At 42.0% G+C, this 22697-nt stretch overlaps 1 protein-coding gene across 4 annotated transcripts in view; it reads right to left on the bottom strand.

The window, feature by feature from the left end:
* The window catches only part of abr (ABR activator of RhoGEF and GTPase), a 123634-nt gene that overhangs the window by 67253 nt on the left and 33684 nt on the right, over window positions 1–22697 (bottom strand). For 3 of the 4 annotated variants that reach the window (XM_029447365.1, XM_029447366.1, XM_029447367.1), the window contains exons 2-4: window positions 12958–13139; window positions 3268–3366; window positions 1142–1327 (exon numbers count right to left, since the gene is read on the bottom strand). In XM_029447365.1, the coding sequence (XP_029303225.1) occupies window positions 1142–1327; window positions 3268–3366; window positions 12958–13139 (467 nt within the window). Of the gene's footprint in view, window positions 1–1141; window positions 1328–3267; window positions 3367–7479; window positions 7717–12957; window positions 13140–22697 lie in introns of those variants that run through there. The other variant, XM_029447368.1, reaches the window with a different exon arrangement.

Genomic DNA, 22697 nt, shown 5'->3' with positions numbered 1-22697 from the left:
GCTGCACCCTCTTAGCCAATTAGTCGAATCACTTGTTGTTTTGGTCTTAGTCCTTTAGTCCACTTTGTCTTTGTTTCATGCTAAATCTGTGGTAAACACAAGGTTTAAAGTGATGCTTTGCATGATTCTTTCTTTTGTATTGTGTGTTAGTGTTAGTCGACGAAGACTTTCTTTAGTTTAGGACAGACCTACTTTTTATATTGTATATGAGCATTATGAAATAAAACAAAAATTGGTGTTTTGTTCTCTATCTTCTGTTGTGGAGCAAAGCCCTGCTGTTGCTGTCAGGTAGAAGAGGCTTACAGCAGTTCACTGCCACTTTTCTAAATGGAGAGTTTGTTTGTCTGTCGAGTTTCCAGTCCAGGAAAATGAAAAACCACAATATTCTGTTACTGCCCGCCCACAGTGGGACGTAGACGGGTGAACTAACAGGACACAGTGCGCCAGGGTGTATTTACTTCAAATTATACCAGCTACAGTACTGATCTCAGTACCAAGGACATTCATATTGTTAGAAATGGCCACGGGAGTTGAGAACTTTTACTGATGATTGCCTCTGGATTTAATAAACTAAATGTGTACAAAATGAAAATAGATTTATCTGTGGATTGATTTTCTTCCTACTAGAAGTCCAGTTTCTTACATCTTTACTGACAGTCTCTATTACAGCATGTTGCATCAGCCTATCCAGAGTATGCCAATCAAATGTAGCGAGTATCTAAAAGAGACACACACACACGCACATTCTTGCAGTATGTTATGTGCCGAGAAGCCCCTGTTCAAATTGCATTATCCACTGCAAACTGTCAATGTAATGATGTAACACAGAGGGAGGGCTAGTCGACTTTGAGACGAGCTGAGGCCTGGAGCCTCGCTAATTCTATACACAGACACATGGACACACATAACAATGATGTTGTTACATTATGTACCGAGAGCGCCTGTTTAAGCAACATAATCCAGCGCAAATATGACGGCGTTATAGATCGGAGGCTGCAACATTTCTGCTAATGCACTCAGACCACAGACACGGGGGAGCTCTCACACACACACACACACACACACACACACACACACACACACACACACACACACACACACACACACACACACACACACACACACACACACACAGACTCACCAGCTTCTGGAACAAATGTCCCACGGTGACCTTCTCGTCCCACTGCTGGATGTTGGGGAGGAGGGCGTCGTAGAACTCCTTGTGGATCTCAAAGATGTCCTGGATTTTGTAGAAGATGGTCTCTACCTGCTGGATGGTCAGGACAGGCTGCGAGGTTGTGGCTGTGGCTTTCAGAGGACGCATGGGCTGGATGATCAGAGACAGAGAGCGGACAGACTAAGTGAACACAACCTTTAGTATCTTTTCCAAAAGGTTAACTACAGTAAATATATAAAGAACTGGTAAGCAAGACATCAGAACTTAACTCAGTTTATGTTTCTTCTTGGACAGTTTCAATTGTTTTCCTATATTCATATCATAATTGTTTTGATAATTTATTACGATATTACGTTTATTTCACACGCAATTCTGATAAAATGAGTTGAAGTGGGGTCTAATTTAAGAGCAGGCTTTGTTAGCAACAATTTGGGGCTGTTATTTGGCCAGTTTATGGCCTAATTGGACCAGAGCCTGAAAGGAAAGTTTCTAATCCGATGCTATTTGTCACCCAGTGATAAGCAAGTAATCTTAGCCTCTCTGCTCTGCAATTGGGTGACTCTTCTCTGCAGTGCAGTTTCTGACAAATCAGATTGTACGCCTACTCAGTTAATCATAGATGTGTGTGTGTGGCGTGAACATGGTGCTGGGAGGATGTCATAGAAATAAAAACTCTATTTATCTTTCCATTTAACATTAAAGGACAACATCATGTGTTTATAGAGAAGGCTGCACACATACGTCAAGTGACACATTTACAGAGGAATGGCTTTTCAATGTATTTACAAACAGACAATTTATTGCAATATGAGTATGTAAAAGTGTGTATAGTCCAAGACCATGCTGGGGAAGTGTGTGTCTGCATGTACAGCACGTTTTGTCTGTAGTCATCAATGATTTAGATTGTTTTAATGAAAGCAGGAACAAAGTCATATTCAACATGTCCTCAAAGCTTGTAGCCCCTATTCATATCAATGTCATCGGATGTGTTGTCGGACAGACACGTTTTACACGAGGTGTGTGCTGATGACCCAGGAGGAGAGTAAAGGAAATGAAAGGAGACCTTTCTAGTGACACACTGTAATCAGTGAAGTTTATGCTCACATCTCAACTTGAAAGTAATGTTCCAGAAAGAAATGATCAGTTATTGAGTTTAGCAGTCTCCAGTCTAGTCAGTGCCCATGTCTGGTGAGTCACCTTTTACATCTACAATGTTAAACCAGTTTTACTACTCCTTTAATCTGGGGGTATGACAGGTGAGAACTTTTAAATAAGTAACTTTGAAGAACAGTAAGGTGGCTGGTTACAAGTTTGTATCTGAACCAACATGCTAAATACAATGGACTCGTCTGTTGTCCTTGCTACGAGTTCCTGACCACCAGACTGCAGTTTGCCGTTATACCAAAAGATCCAAGTATGAGCAAATGCTGGCTGTCAGAGATCTACATCAGTCTCCAGAGATGTTGTCATATTCACCACCATCATCTGCAATACCGAGAGTTGACATAGAAGGTTACCAAAACCCAATCCAAAACACGAGCTACTTGTGACTTCTGTTTAAAAGTCCTGGTTTGCCTTTCATTTGGGAGCATTAACTAAAACAAAAACTAAAGTGTTTTAGACATTCTCTAAATGACTGAAGAAGGGGAGGAGGACAGGAACAAAGTCTTTATTGGGTGAGTCAGGGTTGAAAGAGAAGGAACTGAGAGACGCATTAGATTTCTGACAGTATTACTGCAATCTTTTGTTTACCTCACTGACTACTTGCTAAACCTTTTTGTGTTGCAGCGGTTGAGGTTTTGTTCTGTCACTGTTGTTTGACTGACATCAAACTATAAAATTGTTAATGGATAAACTGACAAGGTGTCGGTTAAAGTGCAGCCGAGAGCGGCAGGATATGACATAGTGGCTTAGCTTTAGAGAAGCATGTTCAGTAAGTGTTTCAGGAAACTGCTGTGACGGTGGTCATGCTTTCAGTGTGACCATTAACCACTGATAGTGCTCTGACGATTCACACACCACTAACTTACACAGCGGCAGCACTGCAACATGCATGCTGTTTTTCTGTGTGTGCGTGTGGTGTGTCTCACCAGTAGCAGGGCCTCCAGCTGGTTAATGTAAATCTCCTCGCTGGCCAGGAAACCAGACAGCACCAGTTTCTTCATCTCCAGTCCTTTCTCTATGTCTCCCTGAAGGATAAAAAAAGAAAACCTAACTGTAATGACATATTACACATGTAGTTATACATTTCTCACACACAAACACAAACAAACACACCAAGTATCCTTTGGTAAACTACTTATATCCAGGATTCCTTTTTAACTAACGCCAGGGGCGTAGCTAGGTTTTCAAGTTTGGATGGGCATGATGATGGATAAGTAAGTGTGGGAGTTTTGCACTGAGCAAAGCGCTACACCCCCATAGTGTTTTGTGCTGGTTGCGTCGTCAATATATTAGTCATATTAGCCAGGTCCATGTTACCTGGCCTTAGTCATGTTGACATGTCTTAGGAGTAGGGTGGACATCCTCTAGGGGTGGCAGAATATTTTTAACATTTTAAAGTGAATTGTTTTGCATAAATCTGGTGCGCTTTAAGACAAATGTCTATCCACTCACCATCACACCATCTGTCTTTCAGACACTTGTAGGTGGAAGCATCAAATAATTCCTTCTCTTTTTGAGAGTGGCAAAGCGATCTATCACGCTGTTGTGATTCAGATGCCATAGAATGTCACTTTCAATGGACACAACTGCAAGGCTGTGAAGCCTTTTCTGCCCCATTGTTTGACGCAGCCAGGTGTACTACTGACAGTACACCAACAAACATAGAAGACCTAATGTTACTACACTTTTCCCTTTCCTAGAGTTATTCAAAGTTAAGGAGCTAACACGTTAATAACTTCTTACAGTGCTGAAGCCCACCTAAAATAGGCCTAGCTAGGCCACTGACTAACGCCACATCACAGTGCATTGACTCAAGCTCATTTCCTGCAGGATGCCACTGCAGTTACCACATCAGGTGATACGCACACATCCAAAGTGCATAGCTGTTTATTGGGAGTCTACACTCGTCTATAAACAAGTAAATGTCTTGCTTCCTCTGTGGTAAAGTGTAACTCCTAGTGCTTCCAGTCAGTTGTTGTTTTCTTACTTTAATACCAGGGAAGTCACTTCCCTAATCATGTTTGAGGAGCAGGAGCAAAACAAGACGCTTATCCAGAGCGACTTACAGTGAACTAACTACAGGGACAGTCTCCCTGGAGCGGCTCAGGGTTACCTTGCCCAGGGGCACAATGGTGACACCCTGGTATTGAACTCACAACCTTTTGGTGTTCTAATTGGAAGCCGTAGCACTAGACCACTAGGTACCACAAACGTGTCCAAAATGATTGCTACAGAGTGTTTATAAAATGTTTATGTTTAATATTCATGAGTATGCATGTACATGTGCTTTAAAAGTTGTTGATAGTATTGGCAGAACCTTTATGTTAATTATTTAGAGAAGGATGCTCGTAAACTAGGATTTCTTTCGATCACGGAATGTGCATTATGTTGTTACAATTGTGTTGGAAGTTGAGAAGTAATATGTGTACCCGCCCGGTGATTTAGATCCACCCCAAAAATAAGCGGGTTCTTCCGTGGCCCAGGCTTCACCCTTCTACCAAGGTTCATGAAAATTGGACAACAACTTCTTTCCTGCTGACAAACAAACCAAACAGAAAATATAACCTCCTTGGCAGAGGTAAATATATTACACACTCTGTGATGGTGTGAAGATGATAAGGATTGCTTTAAATATGTATACTCATAACAATGATGAGTCACACAATACTGTAAATGACAAATACCCACAGTGGTGTTAATATAATCAATATTAAGGTCAGGACACTTTCTTTATAAAGTTCCTTCAAAAATGTGTTGATCAAAACAAATAAAATGTGTGAAAGCTACACAAGCAATCCTCATATAAATATTCCTCCATGATGAAACAGCATATTGTTTACAGTAAATCAACAGCTGTACATTCACACTGTGCCCCTGCTGAGCAGAAACACGTCACACAGACAAAAGGCAATAAAGTGGAGATTAGTAGTCAAAGTGACGTTGAAGAAGTGTCCTATGTACTTTAAGGGTGGCCATGAAGCATAAAGGAAGGTTAATTATTAACACAACCAGGTCCTTATAGTGATATCAGTACACCAGCCTGATAAGACAAGGAAGGAGCAATGACCTCATAGTTGTAACCCAATCACGACTAACATCCACCTTCTGACACCGATGTTATCCCTCAACGTTTCTGAACTGCAGAATCATTAAGACCAGCAGCAATGTTATAGAAAGTATTACTTTATCCCACTTTAATATATGTCCATGCGAAATACACAACATACAGCACATACTTTCAGAAAGAAATGAGAATTGTTTTTGTGTCAACTCGTGTTTTCGATGAATGTAAATGACATATTCTGTTCTGCATCTCCACAACAGTGACCACCTCAAAGGAATCAGAGGAAGAACCAGGAGAGGTTTCTATAGATCATTTCTCTTTGAATTAAACTATGGAAAGTTTCCAGTGAGGGACGTCAGCTGTTCAACTCTCAATCCATCAAGCTGCGTTCAAATGATCGCCTCAGTAAACTCATGAAGTACTTCAACATGTATTGAGCAGGGATTGAGTCTATGCAATCTTCTGTGCGTCAGTCGTTGTTTACAGTCTGCTAAATCGTCGTCACACGACTGTTTACCTGCGTGCAGCCAAAGCCCACTCGAACTGGATTACTCAATACTGCTCGACTACAAACCACAAACGCAGGCCCGTCACAATATATCCTACATCACCTCGATCATTTTTGCAGACCTCAATATTGCCTGTGAATACATGCGTGTTTGTTACATAATTGTTTTGGTTAGTGTGATTCATTATATTTATTTTTTATTGATCTAGGATATTTTAATATTATTTTCACATTATAATTCCAATTCTTTGAAAGGCTGTACTTGCATTATTATGCTATTATATTATCATTATATAAGTGGCATAAAATGGTATTAGAAAATTATAATAATATCTTTTATCGCAATAATTGTTTTGGACAATAAATCTAAAATGATTTATCGTGAAAATGGAAACCAGAACGCTTCAGAAACCAAGTCTCGTTTTCTACAGATTCTGAATGCAGATATCTGTTTATAGAAATAAAGCCTGTTTAGTGCTGGTATTCTTTGAAGAAAACTAAAAGAATATGTTCCATTCTGACAAACTCAAAACAAAAGCAGCAGTAGAAATGAGTCATATTTCATCTTGAGACTCTTAGATGCTTTCTTTGATGCTGCAGCTCAACATTTATTTTAAGCACCAAAAACCATATGTGTATGCACATCTTCAGGCATAGTTTTTTATATAAATGTCATTGTTGTTTTTTTATTGCATCTACATCCGAGAGCTACTTCTAATAAGATTTCTTAGCTTTTTTTTAGGTCTAAGATATAATGCCAGATCTGTGCAGTTGCCCTGAGGCTTAACTAAACAAATGCATTTTATCATCAAAGTCAACAAGTATGTGTTGGTGAGGTGTAAAGCTTACTCCTTCTGTGACAAACATGTCACAGCGAGATGAAAAAAAACAGGAAAGGAAGGAAAAAACTATTTTTTCCAACAGTGGGAATATTTTCCCTGTGCTGTACAAAGAGCTACTGTGTGGCGAGAGGGCAAGATGAGAAATACATGAGCGGTGAAAGCATTTTTCCATGGCAACCTGGTCCTGTGTGCGTGCACTTCTTCTCAGTTACGCTTTTCATACAGAAAAGAAGCTGCATGCTTTTTTATTGTGCCCTTTGCTCTCATTCTGTCTGATAAAGGTGCTGATATCATGAGTGAGCGAGAACAATGATTGCAGCCCTAATATTGGTTAATTCATCTACTGGCAGGAGTACACACACACACACACACACGCACACACACACACACACAGAAGTTACTATTAGAAACAGACCAGCCGTCTTTAAAAAGCAGCAGAGTGAGGAGACATGTGCTCCAGAGTAGCTGCCTCCTCAGGCTGACACACCAATGGCTGTCACACACACACACACACACACTCGTGCAGCACAGATGGCTCATAGGCACACGGAGCAGCACATAGTGACGCCACATCATGCCAAAACACCAAAAAGACTTTCCACTTTGCTATATATAGCCAAGCTTTCAAGCCTGGTCAGGGTGTTAGTCGCATAAGTGTGTATATGTGTGTGTGCGTCTATATATATATATCCCCCTGCATCCAGCTGTTCAGCCGCTGTCTCACCTTGAACTGTCTATGTGTCGGAGTGATGTGATCCAGCTCCCCATCTCCATATTCAAACACCTCCTCCTCCTCCTCCTCCTCCTCCAGCACCCTGTCCAAGTAGCACAGCACCTCCTCCTCTTCCTCCTCCATTATTCTTTCTTTTTCCTTCCTTTCTTTCGCCTCTTCCTCTCCTCTTTCTGCCTGAGATTCCCTTCTTCAGGGCCTGCCTGGACACATCACTGTTTTCCCTTCAGAGCAAGTCGTCTGGACACCGAGAGAGAGAAAGAGAGAGGACCCCGCCTACACAACCCCACCCCCTTCCTCTGCCGGGCTTCCTGGTGTGAGTGTGTCTGTGTGTGTGCCACTGTTCCACCTCGGTCGATGAGGTCTGCCCTCCCTCTACGTCCGCCCCTCCCCTCAACAACAAGCGCTGTCCAGCCACTTCCTTGATGACTACATAGAGCGTTTCTGTCTGCACTGCACTGGGAGAGTCGTCTGCTTTATTCTCTTATTTTCTTTCTTCCGTATCTTCAGACTAAAGCCACTTCCTCAAACACACAGTTTCCTTCTTTCTCTGTTACAGAGTTCTCACTCCTCTCTGGCCATTGTCTCTTTATTGATCTGCAGAGAGCTCTGGATGAGAGACCAGCTAATGTGCTGCCGGTGCAGCTGATTCTGATTACAGCTCACTTAGTTCACTGGGCAACAGCAGTTTAGCTCGGGCAGAACATGGGGTTCAAATATAAAATAGTGTTAAAGAAAAGACAAGTGTGCTGTGAAGAAAATCAATAACTCTGGATACTACAAAGTGAAAATGTGAATAACTGAGTTTGTGAATGACTATAGTTCCCTCTCCATGACCTCTAACCCTGCTCCTGACCCTTAGATGCCCCTTTACAGGAAGTCAGCCTTCCTCTAGATTCTCCTCCCCCCCTGCCCATCTGCTTTTTCACACTTAATTTTTGCAGAAGATTTCTGCAAAGCCCATCTTGCAAAATCCAGGCTAACTCTTGTTGCTAACCTACTTGCCTCTTACTTACTTATTTTACAAGCCAAGGACTTGGGAGAGTAAGCAACAAGCCACAAATAGAAGCCACAAGCATACATTTACTATTAGTAAATGTATGCTTGTGGCTTCTATTTCTAGGTCACCAGCATTACAAGCCATTAATATGGTCTAAGAAAGGAACTTCGAAGAAAGAGGACAAAGAAAAGAAAAGTAATGTCATAAAGACAGAATGGAAAAAAACAATAAATAAAAAAAGGAGGATAAAAAGAAAAAGGGAAAAAAGCATAAGTTACTTTTATTTATATAGACCCAAATCACCAATTTGCCTCAAAACAACATATTCTACCCTTCGACCCTCCATTCGTATAAAAGCATCCCAAAATACAAACTAAAACATAACTTTATTTATTTAACTCTCATGCGCGCACTACTCAAACTGAATTTATGCATCTTGGCATGGAGGAGTCAGCGTTGGCTCTCTCATGTCAGCAGATGAAAGGCAAACTCAGCGGAAAGAAAAGCCGACTTAACAAGGCGGTGAGAGGAGAGAGCACGACTTCAGTGGAAAGGCCTTTAGAGTCCACAAGGCAGCAGCGACGGACAGGAATCCTCCACAAACAATCTCTCGCGGCACCAAACCAGCCGCTACTATAAACTGCTCTGACTCAGATTGCTACTTAAAGTTTCTGGGTCAGGAGACATAAATACAGAAGACACCATCAGAACTGCAAATCTATATTATTAGTGCAACATTTTGCCCAGCATTATGCATACAATGATAGCTGCTTGAAGGTAGAAGGATACAATTGTTTTAAATATCTCATATCAAACTTAGTTTTTGCTCTACCTAAAAAGTGCCAAAGAAATCTTTCTTTTTACGACCAATTTATTTGCTCTTTAAGAGCGACCTGACGTTCCCAGAAGTCACTGCATCTGAAACTGATTGAGCACTTGCACTGCATTTCTTTATAGTGGTTTAATGAAAACATCTATATAATGCAGGCACTAAATTGAAATGGTTTTCCTGTCTCGTCTGCTCTTACCCAAACTTGCCACTAGATGGAGACACCTTTTCATTTAAAGCAGCTGACCCTGCACAGAGTGACTTCAACAGAACAATAAGCTTAATTATTTATTAATTAGCGCCATAACAAGAAGTCCAATGATCAGGGGCACAATGCCTTTCCATTACTATCATAGTTATGATAGAGCTGCTTGGATAGGAGATTAAAGAGCCAATAGGAGAGAGCAGGCAGATATAAAGAGCAAACAGAGCAAGAGGGAACTGTGAGGTAATCCTGAGGCATTTCTACAAAAGGTGTCGAAAGTGAGAGGGCCAACTCAAGAACAACTCTCTATCTCTGTTTAATGTGTAATGGAGGAACCAACATAAGTCTGAGCCGAGCAGTCGTCAGCTGTAGTTTTCATTCAGGCTTTTTCATGCTGCATGTCAAAGTTGCAGTGCTTATTTTGTCTGTGTGAGTGTGGTAAGGTCAATTCAGGTCAGGGTCAACATGACTCCCGCTGAGTCTCCCCTCACACAGTCAGACAGACAAGTCACAGTCTCACACACAGACACACACACACACACACACACACACACAAACACACACAGCTGCAAGGCATGAATAGAGCACTGCTTAACCCTGACCTACTGACATGAAGGAGGGGATGAGTAAATACCAGGACCACCTACACTAAAATATGCAGATTAAATTGTTTTGAAAACAGTCAGGACTTTTTCCATCAGCATCTAACGCCTGGTGTCTGGTGGAAAATCTATAAATATAATCTACTAGCCACTGTGACCGAATACACAAAGACAAGAGTGCAACCTACAGTATCTCATTTCTAAATAATGCACTGCACTGCCCGTATGTACATTGAAATAATTATTAATACCTGTAACTGCTCCTCCTATCCATACTCAGGCTCTTTGTAGTTTAACATCCTCTCCTTGTGTTAGTATCTCTACACTGCAGATCAGCGGGAAAAATTGTCAAGGAAAATACATATAGAGGGAATATCGTAATAAAAACCAGAAACTTTGAGAGGTAATACACTACAAATAAACATTTAAAAAAACACTGAACACTGACTATTCACAAAGTTGAAGACATCGTTGGTGAATAAACACGGTTCTGGAATGTTTTCTGCATTCATGCACAGATTAGCGCTGGTGCCGTCAACCCCCATCTGGGTCAGTGGTCATTTCCTGTGAATGCGCCACCTGCAGTGCGCTGCAGGCAGTCTAGCTATTGTGGCTAATCGCTAACAATTACTTAGGGTTTAGGTCTGGCGGCTAACTTGAGGAAGAATGCGTCTCCTCCTGCTAATAACAAGGAGAAACACTGCCTGATGACACGTCAGCTTTAACTGCATTATACTCCTTGCAGGATGTAATAATAATAATAATAATAATAATAATAATAATAATAAGTAAGATATTCGACTTTTGAAGAAAATGTCAATGCCCGTTTGACACTTCATAATAACAAACATTTATTCACCTTGTAGTTTTTGTCAGTTACATGCATGTGGTAATATAGTTGAGTAGAGTAGAGATTGTTCAGCTAAACTGAAGGACAGGTTCACATGTTTCTTACCAACATGCCCGTATGTACATTGAAATAATTATTAATACCTGTAACTGCTCCTCCTATCCATACTCAGCTCTTTGTAGTATAACATCCTCTCCTTGTGTTAGTATCTCTACACTGCAGATCAGCGGGAAAAATCGTCAAGGGAAATACATATAGAGGGAATATCGTAATAAAAACCAGAAACTTTGAGAGGTACCCATCACTTACATTGGGTCTCCTCAGGGCCAGTATGGACAAGAGGAATGATTACGGTGACCAATAACTCTTCCAAATGTACTCATAAGCATATGTGGAGTATTGTATTAAGATAGCTTGATATGATATATTGTTTAGAAGAAGCTCCATCATCTGATATTTTAGAAATTACTTGAAAGGTTATGCAAGGATAACGTGACTTTGAATTCAAATGTTTTTGCATAAAAACAGGAAGCTCTCGTGCGGAATACTTTCCAGCAACACCTAAAAGCACCAACAACTCTACAGAGACAGTTGCAGTTTTACCAACGTTATAATAGTTTTGAATTGTCCATTACTTTTTATTGTTTTAACTTTTTATATTAGTTTCGTTTTAGTTAGTTTTCAGAGCATGTTTGCAAATTTTAGTTTAGTTTCAGATTTTTTAAGAAAGGTTTAGTTTTACAGTAGTTAGATTGTTTTTGTTAGAGCCAGCAGGTATAATGTCTCAGAAGTATGTAGCTACATATACATACAAAATACATGGTTGGACATTGGAAAACTATATGGGCATTATGTGTAAAAAATCTATACTTTTTAGAAACAAACGGTCCTTTTGCACTACCATACCAAAAGAACGAACATGTTGTTTAACATTAGACCTGAGCTGAAAAGCTCGGTGAAATGGCATTTGATCTACTACAATATCAAAATCATGTTTTTGTAATTAAATTGTAAAATGTCACGAGATATAGCACCCAAGGAGTACCTCGGGGTCTTGTTCGCGAGTGAGGGGACGATGGAGCGAGAGATTGGCCGGAGAATCGGAGCAGCGGGGGCGGTACTGCAGTCGCTTTACCGCACCATTGTGACGAAAAGAGAGCTGAGCCAGAAGGCAAAGCTCTCAATCTACCAGTCGATTTTCGTTCCTACCCTCACCTATGGTCATGAAGGCTGGGTCATGACCGAAAGAACGAGATCCACGGGTACAAGCGGCCCGAAATGGGTTTTCTCAGACGGGTGGCTGGCGTCTCCCTTAGAGATAGGGTGAGAAGCTCAGCCATCCGTGAGAGACTCGGAGTAAGAGCCGATGCTCCTTTACGTTGAAAGGAGCCAGTTGAGGTGGTTCGGGCATCTAGTAAGGATGCCACCTGGGCGCCTCCCTAGGGAGGTGTTCCAGGCACGTCCAGCTGGGAGGAGACCCCGGGGAAGACCCAGGACTCGGTGGAGAGATTATTTCTCCTCACTGGCCTGGGAACGCCTCAGGATCCCCCAGTCGGAGCTGGAGGATCTGGCCCGGAGAAGGGAAGATTGGGATTCCTTACTGGAGCTGCTGCCCCCGCGACCCGACCCCGGATAAGCGGTAGACGATGGATGGATGGATGACCAGTGACATAAATAAGTAATTTAGTTCTCTGTAATTCAGTCCAATAATGTAAGTTTCCAAAGAACTACCTTCAGGCCTTTTAGGATTTTTACATATTCTACTGAAGAAACTCGCCTGGAGGAGACTTGTACCTGAGCTCATTAGTCATAGTGTGTAAAACACAACCTGAAACTGTGATTCCTGCTGTACGGCCTTCTCTCTCCATCCGTCACATTATTTCATTATAATATAAAAGTTCTGTGCAGAAGTTCGAGCGTGGCTACTGATTTGTACCTGCCTCTGAATATATATGTGTGTGTGTGTGTGTGTGTGTGTGCTCTTACCCCTGCCAGCAGGCCCTCTGGTGGTGTGGGGGAGACCGCTTCTCCGTCAGGCCCTAGGGGCGCGCACAGCTGGGGCGACATGGTGGGAGATTCATCTATAAAGGGCAGCGTCTCCGAGCCATCCTGAGACTTGCCGTCCTCCGCTCCGTCTCCCTCGTAGCCATCTGTGTTGTAGTTAAAGTCTGGTGGACAGAGAGACAGAGAGAGAGATGCTGATTAGCATTTCACCACAGAGAACAAGGCCATTGCTGGGCTCCGGTGACTCACAGCCACGACTCAGACTGAGAACAATCTCTAGTACTTACTCCAGTTCAGTGCAAACATGGAAAACAGAGAAGTTTGCTTTTTCTTAGACAATAGTTACAGATTGTAAAGGATGTTGATTTTGTACCCTGATGGGATACAAATCCTGTCAGTCGATCTGATACAGTCGGGTATATTCTATTTATGAGCTTGGAATAGCAGAAGTACACGCACCACAGCCTGTTCATATAACTATTACAAAATGCCATTGAGCAGTGGTGAAAAAGTAGAACACAATATTTGAAAAGCAAATTATGTGGGAGGTGCATCTGACTGCATGCTGAGCTCAGCCACCACTTTAAAGTACATATGTGTGTGAATCTACCATCGTACAGACATACGTGTGTTCGAGAGGGTGTGTGTGTTTGTGTGTAAGAATCCGGGACAACTCGACGAGCCACGAACGAGAACTAATTGCAAAATAAAATCAGGGGTCAATCCCCACTGGGAAAACAACACACATCAAGCTAATGCTGATGGGTCACCTTCTGACACGCACCGTAACCCACAGTCGCTGGACCGCCCACCTGCCAATCAGAAAATTCCCTCCATCTGTTCGTTGCATGTGAGTGTGTGTATGTGGACCGCGGAGAGTCACAGCTACCATATGGCTTATTTGTAGCTGTTGGGCAAATAGCTGACAAATGATGCACTTGGGTTTTAGCCGATTTAGTGAAGTGAGCAAAGAAAGTAGTGAGAGTCTGCTGAAGCGCTGCGAGATGACACGAGTAGAACATGAGACATTAATGTGATGATGGGGTTAAAATACTAAAGTAGGGTCATTTGTCCAACTCCAAGTGTGCTGTGATCAGGCCAAAGAAAAGATCTGCTCTCCCAATATGCAAGTGTGTGTGTGTGTGTGTGTGTGTGTGTGTGTGTGTGTGTGTGTGTGTTTCTCTCTCTCTTCCATCTGTTCCCGCTCTGTACACCTTCTGGCCTCCTGACAGGCTAGTATGTCCCAATCTGCTAAAGATGGGTGAGTATATGCGAGCATGAGAGAAGTGAGAGCTGCCCTTGTTATCTAAGATATGTACCTGATGCTACAGCACTCAACAGGGTCACATTCCCTCACAGTCGATTTTTTATCAACTCAACTGCGAGCTGTAAGGACGGATGGTTAGAACAGAAAGCCTGACATGGTGCACTCAAAAAAGTAGGGGTGGGCGAATAATCACGATTTTGGCTTTCAAAGACTATTCCAGCACCCCTGTCCGTAACAGCAGTATACTTTCGCCCCGCACGGTGGGTTAGGGACGGCTGATCAGTGAGGGAGGAGGATCCCTCTCCCCAGCCCTGGCTTGCCCTCACAAGGTGTATTTCCTCCATGGTGGTGCACCGGGGCGGTCTCTAGGTCGGCTTGGAAAGGTTTGGGGTGAAAGTGGCTCGGGGTGTAAATGTACAAAATGTTCTTTCTAAATACATGATGTTTCCAAAGAGAATGAGCAAATGGTGTTGAATAATCATGATCTCAATATTCTTATGAGATATTGACCAAAATAATATCGAGCAACAAAGCACTCGTGGCTAGTCAAGCGCCCGGTCTGTTCCCTCTTTTTACAAAGATGTGGGACATGATTCCTTTCTATTCGCAGAAATATCAATAGGCAGCAAAAGATATACAGTCGCCGCTGTGACGAGCAGAGAGCCAGTCCATCATGGAGATCAAAGCTGGAGCACCGAAGACACAGCAGAGAAAACGGGTACACTGGCTTCACTGGCCCATGTACAGCATACATTGTGCACACACATGCTCAAGCTGTGTGCTTCCAACTTACTTACAGTTGCCTCATGCATGTAATGTGAGCTTTGTATGCGTTGTCTGTTAAACTGCATTCATCGAAGTAGTTTTGTGTTTGAACTAATCTCTGTGCGTGCAATTTGGTGTCATTATTTCTACTTATTATATCGGATTAGCCATATTAATGCAGGACAGACTGAAATACAGAGAGAGAGAAGCAGAGTAAAAAAAAGGGAAGATTGTAGAAATATAGAATCTCTTCCACCTAGATCAGGAATGGGCAACTTTGAGGATCGGGGGGGCCACAAAAAGTGTGTCCTCACTGCCACTCCCCCCCCCCCCCCCTCACGGAGCTCTAACAGATGGATTTCTGGAAATCCCATCCCTGGCCTAGATGCTGCTGCTGCTGCTCAGTGACGAGATCAGACAAGATCCAAAACAGTCACTGAACAGAGGAGAGCAAGGAGACCGACATAAAGATTAATTGGGCATTCAATAGATCTGTCTCAGCACCCATCAGCTACACTGTATATGAACAGCATCTTTCTAACTATTGCAAACTATTTTATTTTACATTAATATGTTTTTTGTGGTTTCAAATCCGGTTTATCATTTTGGGACCCTTGAGATGTGACTCCTTCAGGATGTGCTCACCCTCAAGTCTCTAGAATATATTACCGTCTGAAAGAGGGTCTTATTATCTACATACGTCTGTTACAGCACTGTTGTTCTACACTCCTTTAAAAACACTGTTCCCAATAATCTATAAATAAGTTGAACATTAAAGTTTCTGGGCTACAAAGCCGTTTCTTCCTCGCTTTGCTTTAGATGTCTTTAGTTCAATAAGACAGGTTTTCCCAGACAAGATACAAATGTACGTTGAAAACAATAAAGCCGAAGCTCTGATGTCACTATAACGTCGAACATCACTCGGTCGCATTGCTGTTTTGTTTAAATCCTATTGCACTCAAAATGCTCACATGTGCATGAATCCACACGTGCACGTTTTTCTGCACACACTCTTGACAGGCTGAAATGTCGGCTGACTCCGTCAGCTAATGCACCCTGACAAACCCTGAGCATGACAAACAGAAAAATCAATCCTGCAATGTCAGTCCATGGAGAGGGAATTTTTCTGTGAAGAGGATTCATTGGCCCTAACGTGTTATTACTGTTCAATAGAGCGGTCCCCAAACACACATTGTACAGGGATGAAACAGGGACGAGCTCAACATGACCAGCGATAATGTCAAGTAAAAGGATTGACTTCCAGAGGAGGAAGATCCTATTGAGAAATCAATACGGCCTCGGTATGGCACATTCACTGCAGTGAAGTGGACCGACATGAGGCTGACAAGATCGACCCACATGCTCACACACACACACGCATCCACAAACCAGAGAAACTATAGTCAAACACAGGGCGACCAAACTTACTATTGCTGGAGAAGAATGATTGAACATCACACACGATCTCGAAGAAGAAAGACATTGCCGTGTGTGTGAATGTTGTGTGACACCTTCCCTGGCAGTCAGGCAAACATTATGTCACAACTTAATGTCCCACTGGTCCCGTTTCCTCGACTCAAATACAACAATCGGCTCTTAGAGTTGGTGCTGATTAACACCTCCACTGTCCTTTCAGATAGCACTCACTCAACTGTTAGTCAATGCTGTATTTAAAAACCCCCGCAGCCTAGGAGGAAGCAACAAACAATCAATAGTGTGGATGTGTATGTGCATGAATTTTGAGGAACTATGAGGAACAAATTCTCGTTCAGTTAGTCAGTAAATGTCAATAATTTAACTACCTAACCCACACGCCGCTGCAAAGGAAGCCGGCTGTGGATTAGTGGAGTTTTCATATTTGGAAATTATTAAAATCATGTTGTTGCAAGATAACACAGTAAGAGTCTATGAATCCAGCAAGCATACTGTGATGAACAGATCTTTTTTATATATATATATATATATATATATATATATTTATTAACGGCTGTTAACAAATGGGGAACAATGGGCATCATATAATCACAGACTTGTATGTAAATGGTTCTCTGTCCATGAAAAAAAGGGACATGCATTGTCATAAAGATGCAGATGCAAATACCAGCTGACATGATTTTTCAAATAAAAATGTGCCTGAAAGTTTTATTTATTTAATTATTTGGGGCCTCTATGGCATGTCCAATCTTCTGCCTGTCAGCTCACTGCATTTTCTTCTGGTCTATTGAGAGAATCTTGACGATGGAGAAATTTGTATGTCTCCTACTGTGGATTTCTCCCTGTGTAACTATCAAAACTCTGTGTTGAATGTCAATGTAAATACAGAAAGCGTTGCTTTTTGATTCTGGGACTGACTGCAAAACCTGACATGTCCACTGATGTTTTATTATACAGAAATACTGAAAAGGTCATGGTATGAAACTTGTGACATAACATAATCCTTTCAATCCAGTTACGCACGGGATAAAAAACCCAACAAAACAGATTCACAAATTCAAAAACATCACCAAGATTTGTTGAAGTGTTTCGGGATAGAGCTTTCTTATTATTTCTTCTTTTAATACCAGACACATCATCATGTCTCATGTATTTCATGTTGTTCTTTCTCTCTGGACCTACTCTGCACTCCACATAATGCTTAGGGAAATTAGTGCAGCCCATGAGGCAACGCAGACACTCTCACCGTCACTCACATCGCAGATACATGCTACACAATTACTCACAGGCTCTGCTGTGTGTTGATGGGGTTAGATCAATGAGGCTCCAGTTAATAAAGAATGGCTTGTACCGGAAAGAAGAATTAATAAAACGCCAAAAGGCTGCCAATGAGCTCTGCCTCACAGTAGAGAGCAATAATATAAATGGCTGTGCATAAAATAAAGTCTGCTTTATAAATTAATGAAGAAAAGTGGTCATCAATCTCTCACGGCATTCATTATTTCCATACAACACCTTAAAGAATTTCCCCCTGCTGCTCTGAAAATGTGACATTTGACTATAAGCAGCTGAACAATTATCTCCTTAATGGAAACGGAAATAAATCAAATTTATATTATTCCTTTAACAATGTCACAGTTTGTTTTTTGTCTGTCCCCCAGGTTACATTTTTACATAGCATATACATGCAACACTTTTCAGCAAAGTTCCCCCTGCGTGCAGCTGCATTGCCGTCTCTCATCTTTTCACATTTGTGATATAATTAAAGTAAACGTTATGTGTGGTTAAAGGGATTAAATATGCAAAACCTCCTATGTGATCCTTTAAAGAGGTCAGAGGTGAAAGGCTGAATGGCAAGCTGGTGTTTAGAGAGTATAATTTGACCAAAGAACCCATGATGAAGTGCATGTCACCCAAATATCCCCTGATGGGATTATCACCACCTGCAGCTGGCAGCAGAGTAACTATGGAACGATGGAGAAAGTACAGAGGTGTGTGTGTGTGCGTGTGCGTATGCGTGTGTGTGTGAGTGTGTGTGTGTCAGTAGATACGGTCTGCTATCCCTGCCCTGCTGTGTAATAAAGTCCAAACACAGTTGCATAACCGTGCAGTTAAATCTGCAGTCCTGTCCCTGCCACACCGCCACACCCACCCGATGCCCTCCGCCCAATGTCAGCTCCCATCACTCTCACTGCTAACCTCTCCTGACGGACGGCTCTAAATCCACCTGTCACTCTCAATAACCGTCCCTCGTTTCCCTGGAAAGGAAAAAGGCTGCCATGACAACTGGCCACATTGATGCGAATGCTTCCTGCATGCCAATAAGCTGTTCGTCATGTCGGGAGGTAGCAAGTGTTCCTGAAAGAACAACTGCACTATTTGTACCAGAAGACAAGAGAAACTTTTAAAACTGAACATCATGAGTCACAAACTAGCTGAGGGCTCCACAGAGAGAAAATACTGTCTGCTGCTCGGGGTGTGAAACTCCCTCATTCACCCACCCCCTCCACAATAAACCTCTGCAGGGAGAACACAAACACACCGACTCTGAACATGGCCCAAACGAAGAAATCCATCGTTGTGAACATACCAGATCTATACGAGCATTACGACTCATGTTTTCAGCTTTCCTTTTGTCATGTGACCACAGCCTGCATGCCTGTTCATCATTTAATAGAAAACATTAATAAAATGCAGAGGGGGTTAAGTGGTACAACCGTTATGGCATAAGGGGGATGCTGACATTAGAAGACTGAGGCACAGCTGTGAATCATATAATCAGTTCCTACCACGCTCCTGTTGGGCAGTCATGCAAGAATATGCGGAAAAAAATTGAAGAACTTAAAACTTGCGACCTCTCCTGTGCTGCATCGCCTCCTCACACCCACACTGGGCAGCTAAGTGACAGCTCCACTGCCAGGCAACATCACACAGAGAGACCCCTGCTCGGAGATGCTATGGGTTTAACTACACTGAGCGAAGCCAGAGTGAATGCGAAAAATAGCTGTAACCTCACCTTTATGCTCAGACATAAAAAGGTTTTTGTTATCTGCGTTTATAAGAGCAGGTTGTGTGTGGTAAGTGGTGTGTGCAGTGATGTGATAGCTGACTACAGAAACCTGCTAAAGCATACATCACACAGCACAACACCTCCACTGGGCTACTTGGGACTGACAGAGTCATCCATCACACAAACACACAAAGACACATACAGCAGCAGGGACACAGTAAAGTGTCTGAGAACAAAACAACATAAGCAATTTACATCAACTAACAGTCATTCTGCTACATGAAAACATCAAAAACACCTCGGATAATGTATGCAAATGTAGCCGTCCTCTGCACAGCTGCTGCACCTGCACGTTCAGATAACTCATTTCCTCCCTCGGAATCAACTCGGAAACATAACGAAGTGGCAGCGACTGCCGTGTATAAGTATTCTGGGAACACAGTATTCTGTGTAGTCAGCACTAATGAAAAGAATTGTGTCCTCTGTCAATGCAATTTGTTTTCAATGGTAGAAATTATTCTTAGTCTATTACATTTTTTTCAAATGTCTTGTTTTGGCTGATAAAAACCCCCAAACCAGAATATAATCTGTTTACCATGATATTAAAAATACTCACATTTCAGTGTTTCAGTATTATCCAAATAGAATGAATAAATAAATACCTTTTCCGTCAATTGACTAATTGATAAATAGACCGATTGTTGCAGCTATAGAAATGTTGCTATAGTACTACACCACTAGATACAAATCAAATAAAGAAAGAAATCTGTGATTCCCTTTGTAAAAAAAACACAGTTTCAAATGTCTAATGTACAAACTATTTAGTTATTTTCACAACAAGTATAGAAACAGTGAGGAAATTCAAATACCAAAAGCTATTAGTGATTAGAGAAGCTGCCTGTTAGCAAAAATGTCACCAGTTCGAAAACCGAAGAATTGAGAAAGGAGAAACACATGCAAATTGTTTTCATCTTGCTCAGCAGCTACTGTAATGCTGCCCACACTTAATGTTTGTGTGTGCAGCCCCCATAGGATCCACTGTACACCGTCCTCAGCCCCCCTCCATGGTACATCTATAGGAGTTTGGACCGGCTGTGCAAAGTTGCAAACTAATAAAGTCAGGAGAAGGAAAAGTTGCTGCTGCAGTGTGAGAATGCAATCAGGGAGATGTGCTGCCTTGCTCAGCATTTTTTCCCAAGCAGGAGAGGGATTACATCATGCCCTGCAGCCAGCTAACAATGTGTGGGCACCAAGAAGCAGCCCTGCATAATGCCTCTGTATAGGGCACACGGCTGCAGTGACTAAACGCACAAACACACACACACACACTATGGTAAAAATGTGTGTTTCCGAGGGCTGTTGTGCACCTTCAAGTTTCTTTGGGGAGGCCATTAAGAGAAAAGGTGTGTGAGAGAGCCTCAACAGGTCTGAACATGTTTATTATCCAACCGTCTTTACTGCATACTGCGTGTGTGTGTGTGTGTGTGTGTGTGTGTGTGTGTGTGTGTGTGTGTGTGTGTGTGTGTGTGTGTGTGTGTGTGTGTGTGTGTGTGTGTGTGTTGAGTGTTTTCTGTGTTGTTGACGAGATATTCCTCTGCGTCTTCAGCGCTGCTCTCAAAAGCTGTAAGAGGGTTCAACCATAACAGATCCAATTCTCCCAAGACCAGATACAAGAGGGAGAGAGGAAAAGACGAGAGGGCTGGCTGCCTCCCGCTCAGCAACTAGTCCTCCTGGCCCTGTGGAGCCATGACAGCACATCAGTGGCTTGACAGGTGTGTGGTCAGTGTCAGTGTGTGTGTCAGTGTGTGTGTGTCAGTGTGTGTGTGTGTGTGTGTGTGTGTGTGTGTGTGCGTGTTTGCGTTTTGACAGAGTACATGTAGGCTTTTACACCTCCCTGTCCTCTGTCGTCAATCAGAAGGTGACACTGGGGAAATTAAAAACCTTTATGAAGGTCTATCTTTCCAGCCCGGGCCCGTTACTCTACTCATCAACATAAAGTATTTCAACTGCGACACCATGACACGAGACTCTGAGGACAGAACCAGCAGCAATATAGCATCACTGTAAATACCAACACATGCAGACGATTCAGATAAAAAGCTTTAAAGTGAAGAGGGGAGCTTTGGGGAGTGTATAGATGGATTTGTTTTACACAGTAAGGCTGCAACTAAGGATCGTTTTCATTACCGATTAATCTTTCAATTATATTATAAAATGTCCATTCCAGTTTCTCAAAATCCAAGGTGATGTCTTTTAATGTCTTATTTTGTCAGTTTATATGTTATAAAATAGAGAAAAGCAGAAATCTCCATATTTGAGAGACTGAAAACAGCATTTTCTGATATTTTTACATGAAAAATGCTTAATAACAATTAATCGATTATCAAAACAGCTGACGATTGTTTTTCTGTCAATGGACTTATTAATTAGTCGACTAACACAGCGGTTATTTATAAAGATTACTCAGAATAACTTCAGTTTAAGCTACTTAAGAGGACAGAAATTACCCCTCACAAGAATAGTGTTCATTAGCTTTGAAGTCTTTCCCTTCACACAAAAAACATCCGGAAACCTAAAGTAAAACTGTCGCCTGACAACAAACAGCTGCTAGCCAGAGAGGCAGATGTGTAGAGACAGACCGTGTTCTTCACTGCACGCAGCTCCCCCAGGAGCCATCGCAACTGTGATCAATCCAGCTTAGGTAGCGATCAATATGCAGCAGACACACCCACCTTCTGCCTTATGCACACACATACACACCGTCAAACAACTACAGACACATGTGAGTGAACATGCAGCCACATGTGTGCACAAATAGATGTTTAGAGGGAAATCTCCCTGCACAATGACAGATTCTAATCTAGTCTGTTATTTGAGCATGAAAATAGAAGATCGCCATTAGTGGTGTTAACAGACATTTGTCACACAACTGTCGACTACAACACGGTCTTATCCAAGGAATAGTCGAGGGTTGAATTCTAAAAGATGTACAAAATATTCTCTAAACCAGTGATTCCTCAAAGTGGGATCCGTGGCACACACGGCCAGGGGCGCCTTGAAAAGTAAATAATCAGGATATTTAATTTTTGTAATATTGTTTTGTTACAAAATTGTTCTAGAAATAATGTTTATTTTAATCCAAAATTGTTCATACATCACGTTCTAAACTAACACATTGTATATTCTTTTTAAATACTATAATCAGAATCCATGTTTTGTTTTTGGACTTCACACTATGTGTGTGTG

This window comes from Cottoperca gobio, chromosome 14 (genome assembly GCF_900634415.1).
Source record: "Cottoperca gobio chromosome 14, fCotGob3.1, whole genome shotgun sequence".
In the NCBI taxonomy this organism is placed as follows: Eukaryota; Metazoa; Chordata; class Actinopteri; order Perciformes; family Bovichtidae; genus Cottoperca; species Cottoperca gobio.
This window is presented reverse-complemented; position numbering and strand designations above follow the sequence as displayed.